The 16,222-nt window shown below is 39.9% G+C and overlaps 1 protein-coding gene across 2 annotated transcripts in view; it reads right to left on the bottom strand.

The window, feature by feature from the left end:
- Window positions 1-547: 547 nt before the first annotated feature.
- The window catches only part of SESN3 (sestrin 3), a 40,125-nt gene continuing 24,450 nt past the window's right edge, over window positions 548-16,222 (bottom strand). The window contains exons 3-11 of one of the 2 annotated variants that reach the window (XM_041487303.1): window positions 14,757-14,954; window positions 13,894-14,076; window positions 13,245-13,481; window positions 11,440-11,587; window positions 9,076-9,191; window positions 6,548-6,738; window positions 5,130-5,274; window positions 4,159-4,282; window positions 548-3,831 (exon numbers count right to left, since the gene is read on the bottom strand). In XM_041487303.1, coding sequence (XP_041343237.1) covers window positions 4,196-4,282; window positions 5,130-5,274; window positions 6,548-6,738; window positions 9,076-9,191; window positions 11,440-11,587; window positions 13,245-13,481; window positions 13,894-14,076; window positions 14,757-14,954 — 1,305 coding nt within the window. In that variant the 3' untranslated portion in view covers window positions 548-3,831; window positions 4,159-4,195. Of the gene's footprint in view, window positions 4,283-5,129; window positions 5,275-6,547; window positions 6,739-9,075; window positions 9,192-11,439; window positions 11,588-13,244; window positions 13,482-13,893; window positions 14,077-14,756; window positions 14,955-16,222 lie in introns of both variants that reach the window. The other variant, XM_041487302.1, reaches the window with a different exon arrangement.

The following is a 16,222-nucleotide window of genomic DNA, read 5'->3' as shown; positions in this document are numbered from 1 at the left end:
CACTTGAAGAATCTGGTGCTTTGACTTTCTGCACTCAAGTAATAGAGCAACAAAATGTTTTCCTTTTTGTTCTCTTCTGATCTGTTTTAAATTTATACTTACATTTGTAATTGTTTACAAACACTGTTTTTCCTGTCCTTAAAGCTTTTTTTTTTTTTTTTAATACATAGGAAGAAAGGATAGTGGCAATTCTTTAACTCTTACAGCTGAAGTAAATCCTTTTCAAGGATCAAGGTGTCGGGCAAGGGAGGGGATTGTCCCGCTCTGCTCTGCACTGGGGCAGCCTCACATCAAGTCCTGTGTGCTGCTTTGGGTGCCAAAATATGAAAGATATAAAACTATTAGGGAGCATCCAAAGCAGGACAGTGAGGATGGTGAGGGGCCTTGGGGGGAAGCCACATGAGGAGTGGCTGGGTCACTTGGTCTGTCCAGCCTGGAGGAGACTGAGGGGACACCTCACTGCAGTCTGCAACTTCCTCAGGAGGGGAAGGGGAGGCGCAGGCACTGATCTCTGCTCTCTGGTGACCAGTGACAGGACTGGAGAGAATGGCCTCAACTTGTGTCAGGGGAAGTTCAGGTTGGATATTAGGAAAAGTTTCTTCCCACAGAGGGTGGCTGGGCACTGGAACAGGCTCCCCAGGGAAGCCTGACAGAGTTCAGGAAGTGTTTGGACAATGCTCTCGAGCACATGGTGGGACTCTTGGGCCTGTCCTGTGCAGGGTCAGGAGCTGGGCCTCTTGCGGGCCTCTTCCAACTCAGCAGATTTTATGATTCTGTGACATTTATTTCTATGAGCGCTTTAGGACAAAAGATATATGTTTCAATTCAGCCTTGATGAAAATAAATCCACCTACAGCTCACCAAAATTCTCATAGGACACCACAGCACTAGCTGTAGTCGCTATCTGCACAAACTGCACCCAAATTTAAAATTATTATTTCTGTTTTAACAATTATTTCTGTTCTTGTATGATGATACTCTCATGAAATTCAGCTGTGGGTAGAGTGTTCTGGGAAATGCAAATGCTTTCTCCAGTTGGCACCTTTTTCACTTCTCTTCATTACCAAAAAAATAGAGCAATCTCAGCAAGGACATACTCTACAGCAACACACATTTCAAGTGACTCTGCAATGATAAGAAGCTGTTCATGCTCAAAAGCTCTGTTCCCTACTCAAAGTGTTCCCTGTGCTAGCTGGTTAATTTGTACCTATCAAGCTTTCTCTTCAGCAGACAGGAGACTGTACACTTTGTTTTTATGTTGGTCATGGCTGGGATTTTGTGGACTAACATGAATGCTGGTAATTACCAATTCCAATGAAGGAACACAGAGGGAGAGGATCTACACTTCCAATCATTATGGTACCCTTAAGAAAAATATTAATGAGCAAAGTGTGAAGATTCACATTCATGCGTGCTTTAAAAATGCAAAAAAAAAATTCCAAGAACACTTGCACACTAAAAGCTGGCACAGTGTGAACCTAAAGCACACATAAAGTGTATGGTAGCACTGTTTGACTTTAAACACCTCTTCTGAGCAAACATCTATTAAAAATCCCAAATTTGTGTATAAAAACTAGGCTATAAATTGTTGCACTGTAAATGCAATACTTTGGAAAAAATATGCCACGTGGAAAGCATTTCCAGATGTTTCAAGTTTGCATGTAATATTAAAGAAAAAAAAGAGAGAAACAGCAAACTAGTTGTACAATGACATTTCCTGTGATGGAATGTCTTGCAGGCCATATGGGACTTGATATGGCACTTAAAAAAACCAAAACAAAACACTGGTTTACTACAAGTTTTATGAAGCAATCCATTTATGGTTTCTGTATTTCAAATCTGCTCACGTACTTTGCTCATAAAGGCATTTGAGCTGGCAAGTATATTTCATAAGGAAAGAAGTAAAGGCACTCATATTTCCAAATGTAAAAATCAACCTACTCCAGAAGTCTTTGCATTTCTGAGGGGAAACGAAGCCATCATATTAGTTACCCAAATGTAGTTTCACCTCCTTTCCAGAGCTCAGCTGTGCTTCTTGAGGACTACTTGACTTTTCAATGCAAAGAAATTTAAAGTAGTACTGAACAGTTCCCATCACTTTAAAAAAAACCCCAAAAGTATTGCATGAAAACTTCTCTCAGCAGAAGCCATTAGGTATGGCCACTACAATCACAAGAAGCGGGGGGAAGGATCATAACAATTTAGAAAGCAAATCTAAGTTCACAAATATGAGCATCTCAGCATTTCTGAGAAATCTTTGCAGTTAGCTATACAAGATAAATAAATCTGATGTTCTACCCAATGGTCTCTAGCAGACAGACCAGTGCTGTCTGTTGGGTAGTTTTCTAAATAGCCCACATGAGACTTAAAGAAAAAATTACTGATTTTTTCCTCAAAAGGTTTTCACATGCAGAGTCTGCAGTCTGAAAGTGCAGAAAAGTGTACAATCATTGGGCTTTCCAATTTGGAACGGACAGATAAAGCAAAAAAAACAACATGCAAAGTCAAAGCAAGGATCAGGAAAAGGAAAAAAGAGAAAATTAACTTTACTAGAGTACTGGTCCATGGTTTTGTAATGAAAAGTGTCAAAATATGACTGGTAGTATTTTTTTTTCTAACTATTCTGCAATCACCAATGAAAAAAAAAGTCCTGCATTAACTTTTACAATCCAACAGAACATTAAAAATAAATCTGTCCAGTTAGTTTTGAATGTATACCACAGAAATAAAGGTCACCCTCCTCAAAAGAAATATGAAAAGTCCAAACCAACAGACAAAAGTTGAAGCAGTTAACTTGTGTTCTACTGGGTAAGTTTAAGCATCTCTTTAGGCACTTCACTGGTTCATTAAATGCAATACAAAATAAAGCTATAAATATCAACATTTTGTGCTCTCAAAAATTAGTCAAAAGCAACAGAAAACAGCACAAAAGTGTGACATTTTTGGCAGCTTATTTCTTCCCTTCCCCAATATTACTGGTTGTCCAAAAATGCTTTGTTTTGGGGATGCTTTGGCATCTCAGTATCAGGTTGTCTTAAGCCATAAAAGCTAAAACAAAACTGCTAGGCCTTAGACAATAAAGAAATTTGGTTTTAAAATTTCTTTATGGCTATATAAGAAGGACACTTTAGCAGTGGCATGTCAGGGAAAAAAGCTTGCTTTCTTTTTAAATATTGCACTTTTCTTTTGTTCACTCACACTAATGCATAGAAAATTTTAAAACTTTGAATATTACAATTTCATGCTATGAAAAAGTTATGGGAAATAATTTCTATACATCCAATATGAAAGAATAGATATACTAGCCTTCCTTTACTTTCCTTAGTTAAAACATTGATAAAGAAGAGAGTGCAAAAAACCCCACAACCCTATTTTTTGGTCAGCCTGTGTATTAGTTTTATAGGTGCCAACTAAACAAATTGCAACACATGATGAGCATGGATATTGTCAGGACAACTGAGGGTGACTGTCAGTAAAACAAGACTATGCATGATTGAAACACAGTAAGTGTGGCTGAAATGGCAAATCATGAGGCCTCTTCTCCTTGTGAAGGGGCATGACAAAGCGTGAATGAATTTTGCACTTCAGTAGCATGCTGTAGGATTTATCAAGATTAATTTCACATTAAAGTGTGCTCGATGTTTGCATCCACATCTTGCATCACCTCCAATTGCTGTAGTAAGACAGTGACTGGCAGCAGTCTCCAGGAGACACAGGAGAATCCAGTGGGCAATTCGATGCAGCACAGCCCGCGCGTCTCTGTCGCGAGTCACGACGTGGTGGGACGTTCTCAGGACAGGCAGAACTGATCTTCTGCTGGACTCCACTCATCTGAAAAATGATTGCTTGGAAAAAGAAGTCTCTAAGCACTTCACTGCCGTGCTTAAAGAACAAAGCGCTAGGATTGGATACAATAAAACCAGTTTCAGGATCCTGACCGCTGTGCAGAAATCCAGCCGGAAACAATGCAGAGTAGCGCTCCTCCGTGTTACTTTTGTTATCATTAGTAATGTTAAGCATCAAGAAAATAAAACACGTCATTGCACATTACAGCCGCCGAGAAGCACGGCTAAACTTTGACACTAGAGAATTGAAAAACCTGATGCTACATCACAAACAGCTTCTGGTGTGTATCTATTTCGAAAGGTCTTTACATACTCAGTAAAAGCCCCTGTACTCCTGGCCAGCGAGTGCTTCAGGTTAAGTGACGAGTTATGGCACGAAGGGCGTACAGAAGTTCGGCTTGCATCCGAGCTTCCATCAGAAGTAGATTGACATGAACCTGTAAAAAATTACATCAGCCATTTAGCTCACCTCTGAGTACAACATGGTTTATCCACTCAGGCTGAAAATTCTAACCTTTCGTCAAGTACCGCTGCAAGAAAGCTTTGTCATTTCTCCCCGTACCCTGCTGCAGGACTACAGTTCCTCCAGAAAAAGCTGTGTAGTGATGCCAATAGGGACAACATCCCAGGACTGCAAGGAACTAGCCTCAACTGCTGCTTTAAGCAATCTTCCATCTGAGAAGCCACCCTTAAACCTTTTTTTGTATCCTAATGGCATTAGTTCTTTCTCAATTATATTTGGTTGTCTTTACTACTACCTGTGACCATTATATAGGAGAACAGAATAAGGAACAGTTTCCATGCCAGATAGGCTAGCAGGGACTCATGCACTGAACCCTTCTCAGGAAGCATTTAATGTGATATCTGAAGGCATGCTGACATTTTTATTGCTGAAAGCCACCATAAAGTACATATATATATATATGAGTTTAGGTATTTCTTGATCTCCAAATCCCAAGTATTGGCATAATTGACCACTCCTGCATTCTCAAGTTTATCTTGAAAACTTTATAAAAGTAAAGTAGCTTTACTTTTTTTTTTTTTTTACAATTGTCCATTCTATTTTATGAAGAAGTGACTCAATAATAATAAAAATTATTTCCAGCACACTAAGAAGTCTTTTTGTCAAATTGGTATCTAACACTCAAGGAATGATTCTCATTTGTTTTCCTCTGCTTTAAAATGGTTCATGTGACAGATGCTGCCATTTTAGGTGTCCCCATATTTTAATTTTCAAGCAGCACAGGGGTTTCTGTGAAGCCACTTTGGCTTTGGAGCACATACCTTCTCCGAGTGCTTGAACTGACGCCAGTAACTATCGTACATGCGCTTGGTCGTTCTCTCTGGGTAGCAGGTCACTGTCTTTATGTAAACCTTCAGGCTGCGTTCAAGTAGCTGATTAACTTCTCCATAATCGTAGTCATCATACCTACATAACACAAGCAATCATTCTGCTTGACATAACTTTCTAAAAACTTTGTCTTTTGCAGCATCATGTTCTTAAACCTAGGAACTGGAACATTTATCAAACATGACCAAAAAGCATGTGTTAAGAGAGGATCTGAAAGGTTTAGCAGGATCATAGAATTGTTAAGGCTGGAAAAGACCTTTAAGATCATCAAATCCAATGGCTAACCCTAAACCACCACCATGTTCACCATTAAACCATGTGCCCTATCCACCATTTTATGAACACTTCCAGAGATGATTGCTCTCCCACTTCTGTGGGCTGTTCGAATGCTTTACTAATCTTTCTGCAAAAAAATTTTCTCTAATATCCAAACTAAACCTCCCCAGGTGCTACTTGAAGCCATTTGTTCTCATCCTGTCACTTGTTATCTGGGAGAAGGGGCTGACCCCCACCTGGCTACAGTCTTCTCTCAGGCTGTTGTAGACAGTGATAAGGCATCCCCTGAGCCTCCAGGCTGAACACCCCCAGCTCCCTCAGCTGCTCCTCACCAGACTTGTGCTCCAGACCCTTCCCCTGCTCCGTTGCCCTTCCCTGGACTCGCTCCAGCCCCTCAATGTCTTTCTTGCAGTGAGGGGCCCAGAACTGAACACAGGATTTGAAGTGCGATCCCACCAGTGCTGAGTACAGGGGGATGATCACTGCCCTGCTCCTGCTGGCCACACCAGTGCTGATCCAGGTCAGGATGCCATTGGCCTTCTTGGCCACCTGGGCACACACTGGATCATGTTCAGCTGCTGTTATCCAGCACCTCCAGGGCGTTTTTTACTGAGCAGCTTCCCAGCCACTGCCCCCAGCCTGTAGTGCTGAGCTTGCTGTGACCCAAGTGCAGGACTCGGCACTTGGCATCACTGAACCTCATAAAATTGGCCTTGGCCCACTTATCCAGCCTATCAGAGCCCTCTGTAGGGCTTTCCTAGCTCCTTCCAGCAAATCAACACTCCTGCCCAACATGGTGTTTTCTGTGAACTTTCTTAGGGATGTTGTCTTCCCTGAATGAAGGATATAGGCTGGCTTCAGAGAAGACATTTCTGTAAAAATTTCCATCCTGACCCATTTTCTGCATGGGAAGGAGAAATTATACTGATATGCCAACAAAACCACTCTAACTTCCAGACAGAGGTACCATCTCCACTTTAAACACCCAACCTAAAATGATGCTTTACACATGGCTTATTTTTCTGTTTACATGGTTTTAACATGTATTCCTAAGCCAGGGAATTTTTGTCCATACCTGATTCCATACATACAGTGGACATAGTTAAATAAAGCTCTTCTTAGTGTAGTTGTATCAACATCTTCATGTGTTGCCATAGTGTTATATGTGAGGTTATACACCATTCGAAACTTCTCATCCAGGAGATGCCCAATATCAGAATAAAGCCTGTTTACAAGGGAAAAGCCATGATTTTCCCAAGTATAGTCCTGCAGGAAGAGAAGAAAATATATAAAGGCACAAATGAAGAGAATTCCTTATGTCATCTTCTCCACAACTCAACAGTTTTTGTTGTCTGATAGTTATGACTTTATTTCCTTCCAAAAGTTTGCATTTTGAATCCTTCATCCACATCACCTGCTCCATTCCCCCAGAATTCTTGGCAACGAATATCACATTGTGACACCCCAACCCTGGATATCATTAGCTTACAGGCAAAAAACCCCCAAGCTTCTCCTGAAGTGCTTAGGGAATCTTCTGCTTTGCCACTCTGACCAGTGTCATTCCATGTGGCACTGGCCTTTAAGTTTAAAAACTTGCTCCTCTTGGAGGCTTTGGTGCTTAGCTCCAAGCCACGATGTACAATCATTGGGTAAAGTACTGACCCATCCCTGAAAAAACTGATAAAATGCAGGCTGCTTTGGTCTTAGACAAGCACCTGGATTGCAAGATAAAAGCCTGCCTGCTTATATGAGGAATGGGGAATCTTTGCAGAGTGGTGGCACAGCAGGAAGAACCATCCTGCTCCAGAGCAGGGACCAAGGGCACTCTGCACCGCCGTCACACAGAAAGTGAGAGTGTGCCTGCCCACATCCTTGTCAAGTGCTCTATCATCCCATCACTGATGGCATCTTTACAACTGAGGGATTCATCTCCATGTCCTTCCTATTTCTGGCTGTTTTCCAAAGGTACCGCCAGGCCAGGGCCCTCACCTGGGCACCTTGAAGCATGTCCACTGTCCTGTCCCACGAGTAGGACAGCAGGGAAGAGCAGAACAGGGCTCCATTGTCTCACGGAGGCATCAATGACATCTAAAACATGTCACAACATCACGTTTGGCCTCTGGCTGCCAGTACAAAAGACTTTAAGGCTTGTGAGAAATATGCCATACCCATACAGCCCTGGAAAGTGTCCAGGACATCACAAAAGCCTCTGAGAGTCAGAAGGCCCAGAGAGGGGAAAGCACTGCTGACTGACAGCAATTGATCCTATTATCAGTGAAACCTCCCCACCAAAAACAAGCTTAAAGATATTCTGCTGTGTATAGAATACCTTTTTTCTATTAATAAATTAAAAACCATAGTGACAAAGGCAGTTTTAGTTTATCAGAGTAAGGATTAGACTTATTGCAGGTGTTTGGGATGCTACTAAATTTTAAGTATCATTAATAGCAGAGAATTTGGGGGGCTGTTGGTATATACATCCAGCTGCTAAGAGTAGGACATAATAAAGTTAAATTATCAAGGTGACTCCTTTGAATGTAAGCCAGAAGCTGTCCTGTTTATTTAAGAACAGAGATGTTTCAGTTCCAATTTCAGCTTCTTTGGAGTTTTTTTCCAAGGGAGCCTGCTGCTCCTAAAGTAGTTAGGCAGATTGTTTGATTTATAGGCACTGACTATGCCTTATTCTTTTTGGCAGTAATAACCTACTTCAGGCTCATATAAAGACCACAGAATAAATTATCCAGTTCAGCAGAGACTGCTGTAAAGCTAAATACATTTCCTGAGAGCGATCATGGATTCTTTGTTTTACAGTCTCAGATACATCTAACCACGGAGTTTTCCTGCACCCACTGCACTGTCATTTTAATTGAAGTTCTCTGATTTGGTTGAAGATTTCTTATTTCTAGACTGCTTATGAATGCCCTCTGTAAGACAGAACAGAACCACCTAGAATGTCTCTCCTGTTATATATAAATACGAACCTCATGATTCTGATCATGGCAAAGGATGTCAGTATGCAAGACAACGTACATGTAAAATGTATATTCTGTTCTTCCAATAGCACTGAGAAAAATGTATTAAAATACAGCAAAAACTTCAGTAATCATATTTAGGAGTTTCTTTTCTTTCACAGCATTCCAAGTCCAGAGATTTGGTGCACATATGAGAACAATACTCCCCAAATCACTCTCACAGACCTCTATGTACCCAGGTATTGAAAGCCACCGGACAGACAGTACTTGGTAAAATGACAGGAATAAAGAGTTGCTCCAGTAGATTTTTTTTTTCTACAACATCTGAAGGGATGGGAAAGAAATTCTTGCTATTCTGCCTTTCTCTTTTATTTCAGACATGCTTTACAGTTTTCAAACATTAATACTGGTAATAACTGAAGTAAGGTAGAAAGCCAAGTATTGCCTTGCCAGAGATTGACAAATAGTGAAAGACTCCATCTCAGGGAGATTTATGCAAGGTTGTGAGTTATTTAATGAACCAGGACAAGAAAAGAAGCATGCAACAAACATGCCCCACTACAACAACTTATGCTCTGTAGTGAGATATATAAACATTCTTTGAGTTGAATGCGCTTTAAAGAGATGGTACCTGAGCTCTGAATGTTGGCAGATGGTCTTCTCCTCGCCTTGCAAAGTCTTTGTACCCAAACCCAGGATCTTCAACATAACGGGAGACATCTGTAGAAACTATTTCATCATCAAATGCTGGGAATAAAACAGCAAAATGCTTTGCTTTAGGCAAGAACATGAGTTAATGCTGACTTCCAACTACCACTCTGCTACAGGACTAGAGGACAACTTTAGAAGTTATGCAAAGGAGAAAGGTGGTACAAAGAAAAGAAACATTCAGTTCTCATCTGCTTGTACTGGATACATTGCTTTCATTGAGCCCATTAAATGTCAGCCTACACCAGAATTCTAATGTACTTCTACAAAAAGAGAAGAGATGGGCTATACTTTTGTCTAGAGGTTTCCTTTTCTCTCTGTTGACTTCTAAGGGAGGCTAATTATCTTAAGTCAGGAAGATGAACATCATTAGCAAAGTCACTGTGTTAGCATAAGAAACAAAATAATGGATCCTTCACAGCAGGATTGTTGTATTGATTAGCCTTTGTGTCAGGAATCACACTGGCTGTGTCCTGTAAGCTGGAGTATGAGCACCAGAAAGCAACACAACACTCCACTGGTAAATACCAGCTGAAGATTATATGAAAGCAAAGAGCTCTACAGTACATCAGGGTGAAATTCTGCCAGAAGCTGTAGTAACTAAGCATCTTCAAAGAGCTCCAAAACATATCACTAAGCACACGCAGGTTCTCTATCAGGAGTCAATCTTTCTCTCCTGAATAAACAGGTGGATTGATTGTGTAACTACCTCTGCAGAAGTTGACTACTGCATAGCTGACTGCATTTGACCCTGATGTTAAAATCTTGGCTTGCTTCCACATGCATTGGTAGAACAGTTGCCATATGTCCACTGTTAGCACCTTGAAAAGTCAGTTAATCTAAGAATTGCAGAAGTGCTTTATCTCCTCTTTGCCTCATTAAACAATCAAAACATAACTGTGTAGGAAGAAGCTTGGACAACATCTGCTACAGTAAATTCTCAGTGAAGAATAAAAAACCTGTACACATACACTCCTCTGCCCTGATAAGGACTGGATTTCATGAAAGGGTAAAGGCCCAACACACACAGACCCCTCAACTGAAATCAGCAAATGGTAAAGAGGGAAGAAAGTCAACAAAACTATCAGCAACCCTACTCAGAAATCCCTCCTGTCTTGAATGACCCCTTTTCCTTAAACACCTGAAGTTGCACAGACTCATGGAAGTCCTGATTTGATAATGAAATTGTAATGAGTGTCCATTTAACTGCACTGCTGATACTGCCTGACCAAAGGAAACTACAGCAGGAATTTACAATGTCCATTTCAAAAAATCCAGCTTGATGTATGTTGCTGGATGTATCTTCTTTCACAGATTTTTCCATGTTCCTAGAGAGCCACAGAACAATCTCTCTGCTGATCAGTACATTCTTCCTCCCTTTTGGGCTTTTTTGCACAAACCCATTGATTCTTTCAAACACGTTTGGTCTGAAGCTGTGGAGACCTAAATTCACTAAGAACAGTGCAGTAAAATGTGAAGCATTTTAGTGGTCACTTTTTAAAAAGACACAAGCAATCATCTTCAAGTAGCTTCTGCTATGAAGAAATATCTAGAGATTCTGATTGTCTTAATAATATCCTTTCTTCTAACACTTCCTTTGGGAAAAAGCACTGTTCTGTCTGTATGAAGCAGGCTTCATTCAGTAGTTTGTTAGAGATGAAGGCCTCCAGAGCATATGAAGAATACGGGAAAAGAAGGTTTCAGCTCAAAATTTGGAAAATCATTTAAGAATAAAAAAATGCTATCAATCTCTATCACAAGACAGGCAGTTGAACAGCACAGCAGTATGATCACTCAGAGCAGCAAGTTGGAAATGTCCTTTCCAGGTGGGCAGCAAATGGTAAAGTAGTTGAGTCTCATCATCTAATTCCTAAACTAAATGTCATATCTGAAAGCCACTTGTGAGTGTCGTTGAAGTTCTAAGCACCACAGAACCTACACCTGTGAAATGTTACTGAATATTTATTACTGATTTATTAATTATAATTAATAAATTAATCACTTTGATTATACAGAACATATAAAGAAAGAAAAATGTACACCCTACTTTATAAGGAGCCTACAGGCCTTTTCCCCCTTAATATACAAAAGCTAAATTTCAAGTAATAAAAAGGATATTTGTCAATGAAGAAATCCTAAGGTGATGAAGCAAAAGGTAAGACTGCCATTACTACTCACCTCCTACATGAAGAGAGAGAGGACAGAAAAAGTTTCAGTAACTGAACCAGCCTCAAGCATTTATTTCTTAAAAAGCACGAACAAAATTGAACTGGAAAAGCACAAATACCTCCACTAATTACTAGTAGACTCTCCTTCTTCTCCTTCTCAAAGCGAGTTGCCATTTCTTCCTGAGAGGCTTCTTCATCCTCTTTATCTTCTTGTAGTCTCTTCATCCTTTCCATCAGGGCCTCCAGCTCACTTAAAGAATCTGCAATCTGCAAAAACACCATGACATTCTGCAAAATTAGAAGGTAGACAACGTGTCTCATCTTCAGATTTCTTGCTTGACAGTAAATGTTCTCAAAACCAGACAGCAGCAGCAAACACAAAAACTCAAGCCAGAATGCATTTTGCCACATACATCATAGACAAACAGCTTTCAAACAGCAGGAAGACAGGAGCTGGGAAGTGTTAGTGTGGCCTGCTGCAGTAATTTATTACAGTAGGATTAACAGTGAAGAGGTGGTGTTTGAGTGTGGAAACCACAGTCACTCATATTGCACTTCATAGATAGCTCAGGAAAATCCATCTGCGTGCCCTACGTCTCCCATAAACAACTTTTCATACTAAGATAACTATATTCAGTCCATTGGTAAAGGAAAATATGCTTCTGAAGAGATGCAGTGCAACACTGCCTTACAGAAACACAACCTGAGAGGGCAAATCAGTACTTTTCTTTCATTATGTGAAACTATGTTGACCCTTTTTTCTTACTTCTGTGAGAAAAAAAGACCTCTTTTTACCAGAAATATGTCAAAGTTTTCAGTACTTTTCTTTCATTATGTGAAACTATGTTGACCCTTTTTCCTACTTCTGTGAGAAAAAAAGACCTCTTGTTACTAGAAATATGTCAAAGTTCGGGTGCCCTGTACCTATTAGTCAGGTTTTTAATAAGATAAATAATTTGGTTTTTCTTTTCCACCTTTTGAGTCTGTTCTTTTGCCCATAGTTACAACTGTTTCTAGCAGACTCCTCACTGCTTAGCAATAAGCACAGTCAGCAGCAATGCTCTGCCCACTATAAATGGGGAATAAGGGACCTCCATGGCATGAGCTGGCATGTTTTATAGCCCAGAAATTTAAGACACAGTGATTGATCTGAGTGATGACATGCTTACATTCTACTGGTAATTGTAAAAATTGTATCTAGCAACTCTGCTCATAATCCTGATTTTCCATCAAAGGCAATGAGGCTAATTCATCTGTCAGCATTAGTTCAAGGGCATGTCTTCAAAAGCATTCTAAAGCACCTTTCAGGAAAAAATGTCCAGTTAATTAACTAGTAATCAAATTAATCAAGTTAATTAACTTAGTAATCAAAGTTCTCTGTTGATTCAAGACTGGAACACCAGCAGGAAGAATTAAATAATTTTATTTCAGACATTTCCTCCCATCTACATGGAAGTGTTTCAAACTGTTTTGTGATTGTAGGCCTCGAAGTAAAAAAGAAAAAAAAAAAAAAATTATTATTACTACTACTACTACCATTACTACTACTTCTATTTTTTTTTCTGTTTTTCTTTTCACTCCCTATGTTAGGAACATGGATGGAACAATGCTCCAGTCAATGCCACACTGTATAAAGAAACTGGGACTTCGAGTTTTCTGCTGAAAGCAAAGTTTTAGTCTTGTCTGATGTGTGGTGAGATTAACTATCAAAATCACACTGCTCTGACTACCATCCACTGTTACAGTGTGGTTTTCAACAGATTACACTGGAAATTGCCAGAGTGTATGTAAGAATTACCGGACTCAAGCATTCCTGTAAAGTAGACAAAAAAATTTTCAAACTAAAATTTAAACAGGAAAGAATGGAAGTAAGTTTTCTAATGCAAAACAGAGGCAAGCAAAAGAATTTTCTTGCAACACTAACCCCAAAGTTGCTACTTGTGAGGGATGCATTTTCTATGTTGTTGTCATTGGCAAGATCACAGACACAGAAGTTGTTGACTGCTATAAGTCTGACTCCATTAGAGGTATCCGGATCTCTCTCTGGATTAATGCCACTACCAAATACAAAACTTGCCAAGGCATGATAATGGGCCAACAGGACAACAGCATGCACCAGTTCAGGAAGAGACCAATTATTTTCTCCAGTCTTGACAAGTTTCTGAAATGAGAATAAAAAAAGTGTAAATATAAAATTTCTTTTGGCCCCCAGATTTTCTATAAAACACTACACATTTCAAAAAGAGATCAATTCTTTCTTCCAATAATACCATATTGCCCTTGCATACAAACTCTCGCTGGATAAAAAAAGAGATACCTATTATATTAATTCTTTTCTTTTGGGCTATTTTAGCCAATGCTATTCCTAAAAAGAAAATCTTACTGGCTTTGTCACACAGGAGAATCAGCTTGTTTGGTGCACTAGTACTTCCCTGAACTTTTTAACTCAGGGTAATGAAGCCTAACCAGGCAGAGTGCTGCCTGTAGTTCCTAGCCTACCTTGCACAGTTCTAGGCAGCTCCTCCTTTTACCAGACATTTACTGGCATTTACAGGGCATGACTGAAGAGGTACCTGGATGTGCTCCTTCGTGATCAGCCAGGGCCGGTGTGCAAGAAGTTTGTTTATTTCGTTCAGGTTTTTCAGTCGTTGGGGAATGTATTCTAAACCATTCAACCACTCTGCAATCCCGCCAGTCTTCAGAAACTCATCAACGTGCATATTTATTAGGTAGGAGCACTGATGTCTGGCAGCAGCCTGGAATAATTAAACACAGAGTGAACAGGGCAGCACATTAGTGTGTGATCTGGTTTTGCTGCGGGTGGGAGACAGGTTAATAACACAAAACAAAAGTACAATGTCATTCCAAAAGGCCTTGTGCAAATGCATTGCAATGCGCTTCTATGCAGTATGGAGGATTCTCCAACAAAAATATATTTGATTACTCTGGATTGTAAAATATAATTTCAGTGGGAAGTGATCACTAGATGAGAACCCTCTGCTCACAGGGCTGACTTAGAACTTGTTGCTCAGAGCCTTGTCCAGACAAGATCTTCACCCTTGGAGATCACAGAACCTTTCTTGGCTCCTGCTGTAATGTCTCAACATCCTCAGAGAGAGAATTGTTTTCCTAGTGTCCATCTGCAATTTCTTGTGACTTGAGTCCACTGCATCTCATCCTACTGCTGCACAGTGATGTGGGCACGTGAGAGGAGCATCACTGTGGGAAACAGGGCATGATTTGGGTTGCCAATTCTTCCCTCTCACTGAAAACCTTCCGGCCAGGCATGTTTTATTGTGATAAAAATCTACAGCAAAAATTCAGCCTCTGTCAAAATACCACCCTAATTTCTCCTTTCTAAATTCTTCCTTTTTCCTGTTTTTTTAAATAGAGAAGTCAGAGTTGCAGAGAAGAGACACAGCCTGTTGGTACATACCATGATAGCAATGTAGTGCCTGTAGGGCAAAGGAAGGGGCCCATCCATGCGCAGCATGTAGAACTGGCTGCGGAGGAAAGACTCCAGGTACTGAGTGTGGATACTCATGACCTGTGTGATGTTGTCCAGGCGGCCAGACGTAGAGTATTCTTCCACAAGAAGATTAGTACGTTCATCCAAACCGTTTGCTTGCATAACCTCGAAAATAAGATGGAGAAATGTTAACAGAAGGAGAGATTTTCTCTTGCTTTAGCCCTGGGGAGAAACACATTGTGGTATGAAAGGTTTATCTGTGTCCAGACTTAAAGACAGTGATGGAGTTCTGGATGTGTATTTGCAAACATACATGCCTGCATGAATGCAAATACACACACACAAATCCTACTTGTATACTGAGAACTGAAGAGCACTTTACACTGAACCTCTGTTATTTTTTATACGTTTCTAAAAAACCCAAAACCATTTTTCTATACATCTTCTTGAAACAGAGGAAGTCGCAGGTGCTGAAATCAAATCTGTACAGAGATGAAAGTAAGTAAGAGCTAAATGGAAAGTAAATTCTTTACAGAAGACAACATGTATAGACACACACCACCTGAGTTCTCAGCCCTAAAATCAATTTCAAAATTAATGGAGAGGAACTGGATTATGTAACCAAATTATAGAAACAGCCTGGCAATCTACCCCTTCTGTGCTTGTATAATTGAAGAGGAGATCAAATGCTAATTTGTCCATAACATTCAGGTATTATTTAGAATAGGAATTTAATGCTTTCTTTAAACAAAAGCTGTTCTTTAATTATTCCAACCAATCCAAACCTTGGGCACAAGATGAAATGAAACAGCAGAACAGCAAGTAGCTCTTGCATTGCAAGCCCTGACACAGTATGAGTGCTATTACTCAGTGTTTATCACCAGGAACAGCCATTCTCAACATGTTCACCACTGAAGTTACAAGCACAAGACTAGAAAACCCAGTATTTATTCTGACACTGTGCACTAATAAACCAGCCAGATTGCTACTGCAAACACCATGAAATGAGAACATATTTTAGTTGTTTTACTGCACATGAAGGTAGAAAGTGCCTAAAACCAAGAAGCACATTGTTTTTTTCTGAAATATTCTATTTAAAAATGTTTTCTTATTTATGATGGGTTGATGAGTGGACCATGTCTCAAATATTTTTCTATCAGATCTTATACAGAAGTCACATGCAATGAAACAAAACAACATATTACATCTTCATTTCACACCACTGTACTTCCCTGGTTTAATTTATGGGCCCAGAAAGAAAGGGGAGAAGCAGCTACATGGTTAGGCAGCTCTATCCTTTTTACCTGTGTATCTTCACTATGGCAGCTTTTCTGTGTTTTTTACTCAAACCAATGCCTTCTCAGTGGTTCTTAATAATGTTTTTACCATCAGAATTTTATTCACACATTAGAGACCATTTTATCTCCCTGTAT

Source organism: Pyrgilauda ruficollis, unplaced genomic scaffold, assembly GCF_017590135.1.
Source record: "Pyrgilauda ruficollis isolate IOZ18807 unplaced genomic scaffold, ASM1759013v1 scaffold8, whole genome shotgun sequence".
NCBI lineage: Eukaryota > Metazoa > Chordata > Aves > Passeriformes > Passeridae > Pyrgilauda > Pyrgilauda ruficollis.
The sequence above is the reverse complement of the archived record's forward strand: the minus strand, read 5'-3'. Positions and strand labels throughout refer to the sequence as shown.